This window comes from Populus trichocarpa, chromosome 19 (genome assembly GCF_000002775.5).
Source record: "Populus trichocarpa isolate Nisqually-1 chromosome 19, P.trichocarpa_v4.1, whole genome shotgun sequence".
NCBI lineage: Eukaryota > Viridiplantae > Streptophyta > Magnoliopsida > Malpighiales > Salicaceae > Populus > Populus trichocarpa.
This window is the reverse complement of record NC_037303.2, coordinates 3,489,020-3,503,629: the sequence shown is the minus strand read 5'-3', so window position 1 is coordinate 3,503,629 and position 14,610 is coordinate 3,489,020. Positions and strand designations below refer to the sequence as shown.

At 34.2% G+C, this 14,610-nt stretch overlaps 3 protein-coding genes across 3 annotated transcripts; all 3 read left to right on the top strand.

Annotated features, from left to right (window-relative positions):
* Positions 1 to 1,156: 1,156 nt before the first annotated feature.
* On the top strand, positions 1,157 to 2,930 carry LOC7453549 (ammonium transporter 1 member 2). Its single transcript, XM_002325754.4, has one exon. It carries the CDS (start codon positions 1,217 to 1,219, stop codon positions 2,735 to 2,737), a length of 1,521 nt encoding a protein of 506 aa, XP_002325790.3. The 5' UTR covers positions 1,157 to 1,216; the 3' UTR covers positions 2,738 to 2,930.
* Positions 2,931 to 4,973: 2,043 nt separating this feature from the next.
* LOC18108191 (uncharacterized) lies at positions 4,974 to 7,089 on the top strand. The gene is made up of 2 exons (XM_024591092.2): positions 4,974 to 6,255; positions 6,454 to 7,089. Exon 1 carries the CDS (start codon positions 5,195 to 5,197, stop codon positions 6,104 to 6,106), a length of 912 nt encoding a protein of 303 aa, XP_024446860.1. The 5' UTR covers positions 4,974 to 5,194; the 3' UTR covers positions 6,107 to 6,255; positions 6,454 to 7,089.
* Positions 7,090 to 9,651: 2,562 nt separating this feature from the next.
* On the top strand, positions 9,652 to 13,288 carry LOC7487205 (uncharacterized). Its single transcript, XM_002325751.4, has 2 exons — positions 9,652 to 10,086; positions 12,423 to 13,288. The coding sequence occupies exons 1-2, from the start codon at positions 9,751 to 9,753 to the stop codon at positions 12,960 to 12,962; spliced, it is 876 nt and encodes a 291-aa protein (XP_002325787.2). The 5' UTR covers positions 9,652 to 9,750; the 3' UTR covers positions 12,963 to 13,288.
* Positions 13,289 to 14,610: the final 1,322 nt, after the last annotated feature.

Here is a 14,610-nt window from a genome sequence, read left to right as displayed (position 1 = left end):
GTGGAATTACCGACGAACGCTTTCTATCGGGGGTTTAGTCGGTAAAAAATTTACTGACGAAGTCATAATCTTACACCGACGGATTGGCTCCGTCGGTAAAACTATTAAATATTGTAGTGTAACTCGTAATTTAAAATCTAATCCAGATTGCATTTTAAATAAAACTAGATTAAATATTAACTTTATAAAACTTAATTAATTGAGTTAGATAGATCTATAATTATGATCGATTATGTTTTTTTTTTTATTAACTTGATTGTCCGGGTCAGCTTGCGCGCACCTCGACTAATTATACGGGCCCTGAAGTTAACGACCATGTAAGCCTCCAATGGCCCTGAAATTTGTGAGACTCGAACTGGTGACCTCTAGAAAGTAAATCTAGAATCTGACCAGTGAAATATACCCCCCTCAAGGTTTATGATCGATTATGTTGATATGATGATTCGTGGATTGTTTCAATATTTATTTATTTTTTTCAATCTGCAAACCTAGTTTTTGTAACTAAGATTTAAGTGGATATTTCCACTTGAAACTTCACGTCACTAAGATCGTTGATGTTCCTTGATGCTTTCAAGTACAGTTGCAGGATCTGTTTTAGATCTCAACTCAAATAACTTATCCAAAGACGATAATATTGTCTTAAAACCTTCCCTTGTCTCTGCAGGATCTCTCACTGCTTGTCAGGAAAGAAACAGATTAATACTTAAAAATCAAGTAATTAAGGTAACTAGCTTGTCTCCATTACTAGTAGACTACATGTTAGCTCCAAAATTAAAATACTAACACCAGTTGGGGAAAGATTCTTCAAGTTACAGTACAAAATGTGACCAGCAGTTTCATATCAACCACAAGAACTAGGGTTTTTTTTTTGTTTATTTTTTCCTTCTTTAGGTATGGAAAGTAGGCTACTCAAACATATTGTATTGCATGTATCTTGTTGACTTTGAGGAGATGTTGACTAAAATCCTAAATTACTATACCCGTTTCTATCATTGCTGACATTACAATTATCACAAGATATCAAGTGGCTTACTATTTTAATACTGATAAGTTTTTTTTGGAAAAAAAAAAAGTAATTTTATGTGTTAGATAGTGTTATTTCTCATTTTCTAAAAAAAAAAAACCTCTATATATATTCTAGTGCCGTACTCTCCTTTCATCCATAACCTTTGGGCACATCTGTCTCTCCCTCTTTCTCTCTCTCTCCACTTCCACCATGGCCTGCTCAGCCTCTGACCTAGCTCCTCTCCTCTCCACCACTGTAAACTCCACAGGAGCTGCCACCTACTTATGCTCCCAGTTCACCAGCATATCCAGCCAGCTTTCAGACACAAACTATGCAATCAACAACACTTACCTTCTTTTCTCTGCCTACCTAGTCTTTGCTATGCAACTTGGCTTTGCCATGCTTTGTGCAGGCTCTGTGAGGGCCAAGAACACCATGAACATAATGCTTACTAATGTTCTTGATGCTGCTGCTGGTGGCCTTTCTTACTATCTCTTTGGCTACGCCTTTGCCTTCGGCTCTCCCGGCAATGGCTTCATTGGCCGCCATTTATTTGGTTTGAGTGACTTTCCTACTATTCAAGCTGATTATAGTTTCTTCCTCTATCAATGGGCTTTTGCTATAGCTGCTGCTGGCATCACTAGTGGCTCCATTGCTGAGAGAACCCAATTCGTTGCTTACCTCATATACTCCTCCTTCTTGACCGGCTTTGTTTACCCTGTTGTTTCACATTGGCTTTGGTCCGGTGATGGTTGGGCCAATCCCGCTAAAACCGATAACAAGCTCTTATTCGGTTCGGGTGCAATCGACTTTGCTGGTTCAGGTGTGGTTCACATGGTTGGAGGTATTGCGGGTTTGTGGGGCGCTCTCATTGAAGGCCCACGAATTGGCCGGTTCGACCAGAACGGTCGGTCCGTGGCCTTACGTGGTCATAGCGCTTCGTTAGTGGTGCTCGGTTCATTCTTGTTGTGGTTCGGGTGGTATGGGTTCAACCCCGGTTCGTTCTTGACAATCTTGAAGAGTTATGGTGGTAACAGAGTGTTTTATGGTCAATGGAGTGCTGTGGGAAGGACAGCTGTCACTACAACATTGGCTGGGAGCACAGCTGCCCTTACTACCCTGTTTGGGAAAAGATTGTTATCTGGTCATTGGAATGTGATTGATGTATGTAATGGCTTATTAGGGGGTTTTGCTGCGATCACCGCAGGGTGTTCGGTGGTGGAACCGTGGGCTGCAATCATATGTGGCTTTGTTGCAGCTTGGGTTTTAATTGGGTGTAATAAGCTCGCAGATAAACTACAATATGATGACCCATTGGAGGCAGCCCAATTGCACGGCGGATGCGGCATGTGGGGGTTGCTGTTCACCGGGCTGTTTGCGAAGGAGACGTACGTGAATGAAGTGTATTCAAACAAGCCGGGGCGGCCGTATGGGCTGTTCATGGGTGGTGGTGGGAAGCTGTTGGCGGCCCAGATAATTGAAATCTTGGTGATAGTAGGGTGGGTCTCGGCGACAATGGGCCCACTGTTCTATGGGCTCCACAAGTTAAAGTTGCTGAGGATCTCAGCTGAGGATGAGATGGCAGGCATGGATTTGACAAGGCACGGAGGGTTTGCTTATGCATACGATGAGGAGGATGATGTGTCAGGAAAGCCTTCTTTTATGATGAAGAAAGTGGAGCCTGCGAAGAACACCTCACCTAATGGAAACTCACCAGCTATCAATGTGTGATCAAGTTTGATGCTTTACAATGCCATCAAGTAAATAAATAACCAAAAAAAAAAAAAAAACTTGGATAAATAGTATTAAAAAAAAGAGAGAGAAGAAGCCAGGCATAATTGGCATATCCAAGCTTGAGTCGTTAAGTCGTTGTATCAACTCGTAATTTTACGAGATCATCTTAAGTTTATTATTTTTGTTTAAATCAATGTCTTTAAGGTTTTTTTAGCTTCTTAATTTTGACATGGTCGACTTTGATTAAGAGGGTATTGATTTGTAATAGCGGTTGTTTTTTAAAATATTTTTTTATTTTAAAACACATTAAGATAATATTTTTTTATTTTTTAAAAGTCATTTTTAATATTAGCACATCAAAATAATTTAAAAACATCAAAATATATTAATTTAAAATAAAAAAAATTTAAAATTTTTTAAAATTATTTTCCAATCTCAGTGCTAAACACTGCCTAAATCAATAATGTAAAAAATAATTTGAAATAAAATTCAATCTAAATTAAATTTTGGGTTACCAAATAAAAAAAATTTAAAATTTTTAAAAACATTTTCCGTGCAGAACACTGCTCAATAATATAAAAAATAATTTGAAATAAAATTCAATCTAAATGTGTGAGATTGGATTATTTGTTGCTGATTTCAAGTGAAAGAGAAGAGGAGCAATTTCACCACAAAATGGGGTTTTAAATTTGTATATATATATAATGGATGATTCTCTCTGCAACCTTCCATCGCCATATCAGGTATCCTCGCAGGTGCAGGAAAACTAGCCGCAGCCATGATCAGTGGAAGAAGGTGAGCAAATGATTCCCATTTCCATCGACTATTCTCCACCATGTCCGCTACTGCCATGTCCAGTTGATTCTCTGGGACAACAGCTTTTGCTGCATATTCTCCATAACATGACTCTCTGTTCTTTGTCATTTTCCGTGCAGAACACTGCTCAATAATATAAAAAATAATTTGAAATAAAATTCAATCTAAATGTGTGAGATTGGATTATTTGTTGCTGATTTCAAGTGAAAGAGAAGAGGAGCAATTTCACCACAAAATGGGGTTTTAAATCTGTGGAAGAAGGTGAGCAAATGATTCCCATTTCCATTGATTATTCTCCACCATGTCCGCTACCGCCATGTCCAGCTGATCCTCTGGGACAACAGCTTTTGCTGCATATTCTCCATAATATGACCCTTTGTTTTCCAGAAAGTTAGAAACATCTTTGGAACAGAACAATTTAGTCTTTGGAACAGAACAATTTAGTCCTAAAAATTTGCCAAGATCCTTTGTAAGGGCAGAACCACTGATCCGACTGATTGAGTTTGCCAGAAAATTAGAAAAATCTTTGGAACAGAACAATTTAGTCTTACGAACACTGACCTGAAGAATCACAGAACAATCTCAAGCAGAGACTCTAGTGCCCTTTCCATCACAGAACAATGGGCTAGACTAAACAATAAAGATAATATTTTTCAAATCATAGTTCTAAAATTCAATTTGAAGGTCGAGATGATCCAAAGCTCGGCTTGTGGACTGGTGAGTTAATTTGCGGGTCAATGGATCAATCCAAATTATAATGTTTTTTTTTTAAATAATACTGTTTTGATAAAAAAAAAAAAGTTCAAAATAAAACTTCTCATAGGCAGAAACAACAAGAGAAGCTGCCGACTGGGATGAAAGAAAGACAGAAAATCTGCTCACGAAAGAAATTGTGACACCGTCAAAGATCTTTTCTTAAAGATTTTTTATCAGTAAATCATGATGAATTTTATTAATTAATTTTTTTTTTTATATTCATAAGTAAACACCAAAAAAAAAAAAAACATTCCATTTAAAGAAAAAAAAAAGGAGTGTTATTCTTTGAAGAAATTACTTTTTTTTTTTAATTTTAAGTGGGTATTTTTCCAATAACAAAATGATAGTATGTATTATTTTAATTAAGGTGCAAACAAGTTGATCCAGACATTTATATTAATTAAAATGTAATATTGTAATTAATGAATTAAGTTATTGCCTATGAATCAGAAATTCAGTTCAGAATATGTTTTATATTAAATTAAATTGAAAGTTATTTCATATAAATTAATCGATTAGACGAGCCTAACTAGATGAGAATCTTAATGAGAATACTCTTGTACATGATAATTGAATAAAATTGTTTGGTACGCTGAACAATACATTATAAATTTTTTTTTAATTATTTGGTTTATTTTGTACAAAATTGTTGTAGTAAGAAATTTTTATTCCACGAAAAGAAATAGGATCGGTGTTCTCTCTCGCAGGTAACAGTGTAGAATCAGTGTTGTTCTCAATCTCTCTCGTAAATCTTTATGAGTAATCTCCCACGATCTTGACGCGTGCTTCCTAACATGTTAAAACCCTAGTCAACCAAAACCGTGTCTCCAAATCCTCCTCCTGCTCCCTGCCATAAACCTCAGTGGTCGCATCTTCAAGACAATGAGAAGATCCAAATCAGCCAAGCAATCCCACAACCCTAACATCACTGTAAGAAGATCTGAAAGATTAGCAGACAATTTCAAGAAACTCCCAGATGACTTAATCCTCAAAATCTTGTTTAAGATCCAAGATGATACCAAAACCCTCATTCGCTGTTCCACTGTTTGCAAGAACTTGCATTCCCTCGTCTCCAAAATCGACACTGTCTCCCTCAAATTCTTATGTCCAAACGAGGGTGATGATGATGATGATGATGATGATGATGTTCTCTTGTGCTCGCAGTCTCATCACCACATTCCACAAGTAGCGTTCCCTGCCCTCATGAAGGTGTTTGCAAATCTCAACTTTCTTGAAATCAAGCTCTGCTCTTTCCCTTCTTCCTCAAATTTGCATGTGTCCAGGTTGAACTGCATGATTGGTGATTGTGATAGTATCCACTGTGAATTAATTTTCGCTATTCAAGTTGGGGTGTTGTCAAGCACAAGGAGAAGTAGAAATATACCTCTGAAATTGAACGGGAAATTCGATACCTCCTTTGCTGAAACAATGATGTTCTTTTTAAAGAAAATGGTGCCGCATTGGCCTAAAACGTTAAAGAAAGTGGTGATTTTGAGTGCGAATATGCAGGGGTCTGGATCGAGAGGGAAGGTTTTTATAGGAGAAGAAGAGCTGGATAATTTTGTTGATTTGATTTCGACTTCGATGGTTTATGAGAGTTGGCTCAACTGGCTTAATAATCCCAAAAATGTAACTTATTGGCGCAAGGACGCACAGAATGATGAGCATTCTTGGCTTAGAGAAAATGTGTGGATTCTTTATGGTTTAGGATTTCCATGGGTGAAGGACAGGGTGACTACTGATATAGTTGTGATGGAAAGTGTTGTGAAGGAGTTATTGGGCGCTTTTGAATGATGATGGTAATGACCAGAATTGCGAGGTGGTGAGCAACAATGAGAACAACAAATCTAACATTTTGAAGGTTTATGAAGGTTACCAAATCTTTTGTTTGATTATTAGTTAGCATCACAGCATAATGATGAAAGAACAAGATCATAGCCTAGGTGAGTAGCTGAGTTAGGTGGATTTGAATGAATCTGTTTGTTATTTATCTGCTAGTGTTAACATTACCATTAGGTGATCATATCTTGACATTTTCGGTTAGAAATTATGTATAGATTTTATAGTGGTATGGAAAGGAAACAGGCCCGTTTCCTTGCTGATCATGATTTTCTCTTGTTTCCTTGTTGATCATGCTTTAGAGAACCTTTTATACAATAGGAGCTGAAGTGCAGAAGCAAGTGCTTTGTCTGTGCTGAGGGTTTTCGTCAGCGGCTCATCCAAAGTCCCCTGAAGATTGGCAGCAGATTGAATATGTTGTTCCAGCTGGTTCCGCCGTGGTAGTTTACCAAAACTTCCTCCACATTGAGTATTTTCTTATACATTGTAAAAAGCACCTTGATCAGCTCCAGAGTCCTGATACTGGTGGATTGTCATCTATGAATGTCAGTTTGTCTGAAACTGAAAATCTTAAACACTGAATCTGTCGTCTTTCCTTCACTGAGTATTCAAGCTGTCATTGCCGTCCTAGCTAGCTCAGAACTGAAAGAGACCCCGATTCGTAATGTTAATCTAAGGCCAAGCCAGAAGACTCTAAATTGACGATAGACAAAGACTTGGTGTAAAACAAGAAGAGTTGCAGAGTTTTGGGGGGGGGGGGGGGGGAGGCCAGAAATTCCTGAGAGAGCAATTTGTGTCAGAATTGAGAGCTACTAAGTGTTTTTTTTTTTCTTTAGGAGGATGCTGAGTGTTTTTGAACAAATCCAGGTGTGTATGTTTTAGTTGTTGTACAAAAGTTACTAGATAATTATAATTAGATAAGTGAGTAATTATGTTTATTTTATAATTATGCAAAAAAAAATTACAAGAACTAGAATTTGGTAATCTTTCAATCAAACGAAGATATAATGCATGCTGAGCAGATGTATAGACTTGCAAATACAATTTTGTTTCTTACTAAGTTTTTTTAAGAAGGTTTTGAGTTTTTTATTTGAAAATAATTTTTTATTCGTCTATAATTTATTTAATTTATATTAATATATTATGTTAAAGAGTTTATATTGAAAATTAAATTTCAATAAGATTTTAACCTTAAAAGTAAGTGGACCTTACTTTAAATTTGATGTACTCATTATCCATGATTTAAAAAAAATCAATACTAGTTTTTAAAAGCTACTAGATCATTGGCTAACACTATGCTACTGGTCAGGTTAATTTTTTTTTAATATAAAACAATTATTCAGATGTTGATAACATGTTTTCTAATAAAAAAAAAATTAAATTATAAACTTAAAATATGATACATATTGGATGACATATTTTTTAAATATTAATACAATGACACATTAGATGATATTTGTTTTCAAATATTGAGGTTGCGACATATTGGATTGACCCGAGTTAACGTATCAAATCTATGACTCAGGTCATGAAACCATAATAACCCTACAGAAAGCAAATCAAAATAAATTATGAAGGTCAATTCCTATTAAACCGAATGTTGAAAGACAAATTTGAAAAACAAGTATTAATTTTAAAAAAAAACTACATGAATCAACCCCGGTTAATCTGCCAAATCTACAACCCAAGTCATGATATCGGAATAAATCTATAGAAAGAAAATAAAAAAAAAATCATGAAGCCCAAATTTTAACCAATCCAATGTTGAATAAAGAAATTTAAAAAAAAATCAATTAAAAAAAGACAAAAAAAAATCAAGTCAACTGAGGCTAATTTGTTAAACTCGCAACTTGGATCATGAGACTAAGATAACTTCATAAAAGTCAAATAAAAAGGTTTACGAAGATCCATTTCCAACAAATCCAATGTTGAAGGTTGAAATCGAGAGAATAAAACAAATTTATGAGACCGAGATAATTTTATAGAAAACAAATTGAAAGAAATTACGAAGCTCAATTTTCAAATAACCTAATATTAAAATATTAAATTGAGAAAAAAATAAATAAAATAAATGGAAGAAGATTAAGTTGTTGGATGGTAAAATTGAAAAAAAAAATACATTTGATTAAAAAACCCAAAAAAAATCAACAAAGTCAACTCGATTCAACTTGGCAAACCTCGAGACCCGGGTCATGAGATTGAGATAACTCCTAGAAAGCAAATCCAAAGAAAATAACAAAGCCTAATTAAAAAAATATCCAATTAAAAAAGATAAAAATAAATAAATAGAATCAATTCGGTTTAACATGTCAAACCTATGACCCAGGTTATGAAATAAGGAGAATCCCATTGAAAAAAAATAGAAAATAATAATTATGAAACCTAATTTTCAACTAACCATGTGTTGAAGGATGATATGAGAAAAAAATCAATTAAAAAAAATAGTAAAAAAAACAACTTGAGTCAACTTGAATTATTATATTTTTCAGTCTTGATTACTGCACATATTTTAAAAATCATTGTTTCAGCCATTTAGATAAATGTATGTTTGTAATTTATGTATCTTTTATGACATCTTATTTCTTCCCCATAAATAATTAATGATTTAGATAGAGTATTATCAAAATTTTAAAGTTTATATAAAGTTTAATAATTAACATTTACAACCTTTTTCTTTCAATTTATCATTTCTTTATCATTTTGTTTTTCTAGGTTGTGCGATGAAACTATATTTAATTTCTTGTATGTAATAAAAGTCAAACATTCAATAAAAGTTTTAATTTTTTTTATCTAATTTTAATGGCTAATTTGTCATTTCAAAAATTTTATGATGCTTAATAAGTAACTAATAATATCCAATTAGTTATTCATTGGGTTCACCTTAAAATAAAAGACATACACAAAAATAAAAAAAAATAAAACTTATGACCTACAAAATAATAATAAAAATATTTGTATTTAGGATTTTTCTCTTTTACTTAAATTTATTTTTTTTAAAGTAGTTTCAGGAAGTAATTAATAAAATATTACCGATTATTAAGCGCTACAAAATAAAAAAAAGGAAGGAAAGTTATTATATACCAAGAAATAAAATGCTATCATTGTAATAATATAATGATAAAATAGTTCCTTAGCTATTAAACCTTTGAACAAGGCAATGGGAGTAAAATAATTTTTTACACAATTATTTTTATAAATTATATAAAATTAGATTGATTATTTTATTTTTTATTGCACAATAAAATTATTAATTAACCCCAGAATAAATAAATAAATAATATAGGGGTGTTTTAATCTTTTTAATTTTTTTAAAATAATGTAATTATTGTAATGCTTTAAAAAACAATTTAACATAATTTTTTCATAAATATTTTTATATTAATTTTATTATAGATTTGAAGCTTCAGATATTTTTATAATTGATGTATATTAAATATTATTAAAAAAAAAACTTATAGACTTTGAATCGTATAAAAACGTTTTCATTTAGCACTCTAGACTCTAGAGACCTGGATTCCCAGACAGGAACTAAAGTAATAGATAACGTAGTTTAATGTCTTAACAGATTGTTCAAATAAACAATAAAATCAGTCCAGCAAATGGGGACTCACTTTCTTCTCCTACAACTCTCCTTCCCTGCTAAAACAACACCACCATCACTTCCACTTCTAAACCATAATAACCACCAACTCTCCACCGGCAATCATACTAGTAAGCCTTGCGGCCCTCACTGGGCTTGGAAGAATCATGGTCCCACTTCAACTGGACGCTCCAGGTTCAATTTTGAAGATGAGCTCTATACTGACAGTGGTGATTATGATGATGAGTTTGGATTCAGTGGAACTGGGGAGAAGAGGGTATGGTGGTTTGATGATGATGATGATGATGATGATTGGGATGATGATTATGAGGAAAATGAGTTCGGGATTTTCAAGGTATGTTAATAAAGAAGAGGAATTTCTTTGTATGTAATTGTTATTTTTACTTCTCTGATCATGGGAAGTCGAGGTTTTCTTGTTCTTAAGATGATAAAGATTGGATTTTGGTAACTGGGTTTTGTTTGCTGCAATGGAAGTGTTTGAAATGGAAGAAAAAGATTGAAATTTTATCATTAATCAAAAGTAACTGAGTGGAAAATACTACTACGAGATGCTAGAAAAGCTTCTAAGCGCTAAATGAACAACCAATTACTGTATAAAGAAGAATGTCTGGGATTAGAATTTGCATCACTTAACAGCTTAGTATTCTAAAGTCTTTGTACTCACAAACTGCACAATCCACTTAGTAGTAACACAAGAAGTAGAACAAGCCTGGCCATGAATTCGTTTGTTTCTTTGAGCCTAGATGCAATAAACAGCAGCTTTCCATGACATTCTCAACAATACAGAGAGAAATCACTTCATATGCAGCTTTTTGCCAACCAAACTCAGTAGCCCGGTTCAGCACTCCTGTTAATCCCACTTTTCATTAATACAGAAAGCCACACACTTTTGGAATAGACACAATCAATGAACAAGTGGTTATGATCCTCAACTGCATTTCCAAGGAGTAAACAAATAGGATTGATATTTTTTTTGCACTACTTGATCTGCCTGTCTTCGGTTAAAAGTCTCCTAAATTTCCTCAGATCATGTTTGTGCCAATCCACCTGTTGCTTTTAATTATGAGAAACTCCTAGGCACTCCTTGATGAAAGCTTCGTATCTGAGCTTAATTTCCACACCGTACTGTCATCATGCATATCATTTGGGTGGATCACTCCACATATAGCTCCCTGAAATTCTGCTAGAGATTCAGACCTTGTATGAGGTCAACTCCAGTCACTACCTCTAATCACTTCATTCACCATAGTATCAGCTGGAAGCCTTAGATTTTGAATCACCTTCAATCCATGCTTCTTGACAAGAGGGACATGGGGATGTCAGCAATCCCACCAGAGATGAGTGGCATTACCATCCCCAATTATATGCATAATTTGATCCCCAGACCATCTCCTTAAGCTTGAGAATTTTCTTCCAGTTCCAAGGTGAGGTCAGGTGGTACTTTTAAGCTCCAGAAACTCCTTCCTCTAAGCTTTCAAGCTGAAATCCAGGCCTAGGTAGATAACAATGTTACATTGATTTTTCTTTTCTTCTTTTTTTTTTTCTTAAAAAAATAATAAGTCTTCAATTGTATCTGTTTGTTTGATTTTGGAATTAAGAAATGATACAAGGGAAGACAATCTTATTGGTTACTCAGGAAATTTCATAGTAATTGGATGTTTCCATTACCTTTGTAGAGAAACCTTGTTTCACTTTGTTGTTCATGGTTATGAGGGAAGCAATAATCTCATGATGTAGGTGATTTTAAATTTCTGATATTGTTTGCAAGGACCATAATCCAGCTGTTGATTATTTGGTTAGAGAAAGGGTGAATCTTTGCAAGATATGGTTACTTGAGGGTGGGGGAGTGATTTAGCTTGGTTTTTCACATGATAATTAGTTGTTGCTTTCTTCACTTGGAAAAAAAAAGAGAGAGGAGGAAAAACATGTTTCCTTTTTTTATGCTAGTTCCACCTTTGTCTAGATATATTGCTTAATGTTGATTGTAGCAACATTTTAAGTTGGGATCAAATGTTTTCAAGTAAGTGGTAAGGAACAAGGCATATTTAGGCAGACTTCTTGCTGAATTGTGGTTAAAGAGTAATTGGACCTGGTGACCAAGGCAGACTTGCAAAGGGTGAGATCAGCTGTGATAGTTTAAAAGTTTTTGGAAAGAGACATTAGACATTGACAGGGTTGCCCACAGAATGACAAATGCTATTTTATTAGCTATTTTTAGTGCCTGTTTCTTGCTACGTATATAAAGATGATCTTCTTTTGTGCTTATGGCAATTATGGTCTAAGCAGTCAATGATTGTTGAAAAGGAACAATCATACCATTTTGGATAATGTTTTCTGCTTGAAAATAATGAGCTCAATTTGTTATCACACCATATTTGTTTTTGTTTGCGTAGCTTCGTTAAGCTTGTTTGTAACCCACCTCTATGATTTGTCCCAACTTTGGGGCTGCTAAAATTGCAATCCTGGTTGCCAATTCATTTGTAAACTAGCTGATCCTTATTAACTGTTCTTTTTTATTATTGTTGTTGTTGTTGTTGTTGTTGTTGACAGAAGTTTCTTCTAAACTGTAAAACTTAATGAGTAGATAATGTGCAATATAATTTCCTGTATAGCATGGCAATATAATTTCCTGTATAGCATGCCAACACGACATTATGTGATTTAGTGCAGATAATTAAAGCTTTTGGTTGGATGATTCCAGCTGTCGCCGTATCATTTCTGTTAGGAACTGACAACCCAAATGCTTTCTTAATGGCATTAGTAGTTCCATTAGGACAGACTGCCTTGTCACTTGTGATGGATAAAGTATGGGGAACTACGAGCACTAATCCAAAACGCAGATCGAGAACCAAAACCAGGAAAAAGCCATTTGCTAGAGCTGCCAGCAAAACAAAAAAGACTGAGCCTAAGGCAGGGGAATACAAGACTAATGAAAGAAAAGGGAGTTACCAGTCGTGGGTGGCAACAGATGATGGTTCCAATAAGAAAAATACCAATAGGGCACCCAGTTTTGGTGGATGGGATGATCTAGATAAAGCAAGCAATAAGGCCGCTGGAAAGACAAGTAAAAAGGGAGATGAGCGCCCGCGCCCAAAACAGAATAAAGGTAAATTAAGTAGGAGAGGAAGAGTCAGGGACAGACCACTACTTCTTAGGCTGTTGATTGCTGTTTTCCCATTTTTGGCTTCTTGGAGCAAGTTCCTATTTTAATTTCTCATCAACCTTCCATATTGAATTGCAAAATGTCTGGAGAGATACGTGAACAATATGCTAATTTATGTGGAGAAAAACTAAGTTCCATGACAGCCTATCAGAATATATTCGAAACCAGTTGCCAGGTCTCAGTCAGATGTTTGAAATGATACAGATATGGCTTCATTAGCAATTTTACTTGCCCTCACTTCATTAGTTTGGGAAGGATGATCCGCTTCCAAAAGTTTACGTTTTGTAGTCTTCTGTACCAACCACCCTAGCCTTGTAATCAGTTGCATATTGATAATGTGTACATTGTCTGCTTCTGCTGCAGGTTTTCATGACTTCAAGCGTGCTGTTTTTTTTTTCTTTGATGTTCTTGAGTTATATTTTTGCCTTATAACTTGTTTTTTAAAGTATTTTTCAGATTGTTTTTTTACTTGAAAAAACATCAAATTGATACCTTTTAGACAAGACAAGAATCTTTGATGATTCTTGAGTGTATATTTTTGTGTTATAACTTGTTTTTTAAAGTACTTTTCAAACAATTTTTTTCTTGAGAAGGTATTTTTGCATTATAATTTTGATGTATTTTAAATTAAAAAACACTTTTGCAAAAGCATATTACACCGCATTATCAAAAACACAATGACCCATTTTGTAAAAAAATCAGGTGCCACAAGTTTGTGCCCTAATGTATACTTAATCCTCCTATTGAAATGGAGACTCTTGAAGTCCTGTTATCCAAATGTAGAACTTGCAGTATAGTGATAATAATTTACTTCTTAGAAGTTTGATGAGTAGTAAGATGATTGTTGTGTCATGCTGCATATTGTCCATGGAACTTAAGCATCACTGTGAGATTCTGGGTTGATTTGCCAAATTATTCCCATACATTTGATGAACCATATGCACCTAAAGAATCTAAATAAATGATGCTTGGATTTTTTTACTAAAAAAGAATTGATTGATTTTTTTTCTTAAGAAATCAAAGTGGTGGGAGTTTTAACATGTGTGCTTTGAGGATAAACCTACTAAAAATAGGATAAATTAGGCAATTAACATGTATAAAAAAAACATGAAAACAAGAAGTTTTGGTAAAATAGCATACTTTTGAATGTTGTGGTTCTAAACTGCGATATCAATTAAATATCGCTATTGAGAACTATAAAAAATTTAAATTGATGTTGCGGCTCATAACCGCAACATCAATTAAATTTAGGACTAATTGGTCAACTGGTTTGCAAGAGAAATTACAAAACTATCAAAATCAGGGTGTCAAGAAGAGATTTTTGAAATTTAAAGATCTAAAAGTCGGAGTAGCGATTCCAAAAGATAGTAAGGAAAACGGTCTTTGAAAACTCTTATAAAAATTTGAGTACGATCCAACGGTCAGATTAAAAATTATGACTCTTTTGAATTATCATTTTGATTTGGCATAATCAGATCTTCTCTTGGACCTAGACCTATCTCACTGGTCCATAAATGTATTTGCTAGGCCATTCATATAATCTGTCTGGAAAAAATCCTCATCTTATTATAGCATACCCACAACTGTCTGCTCAGAATCATTCATTATTGCAAGTCCAACTACATCATTGAGATTGACAAATAAAGGATAACTACTTTGTCAACAATAATTTTTTAAAATTTTAATTGGAGTCTA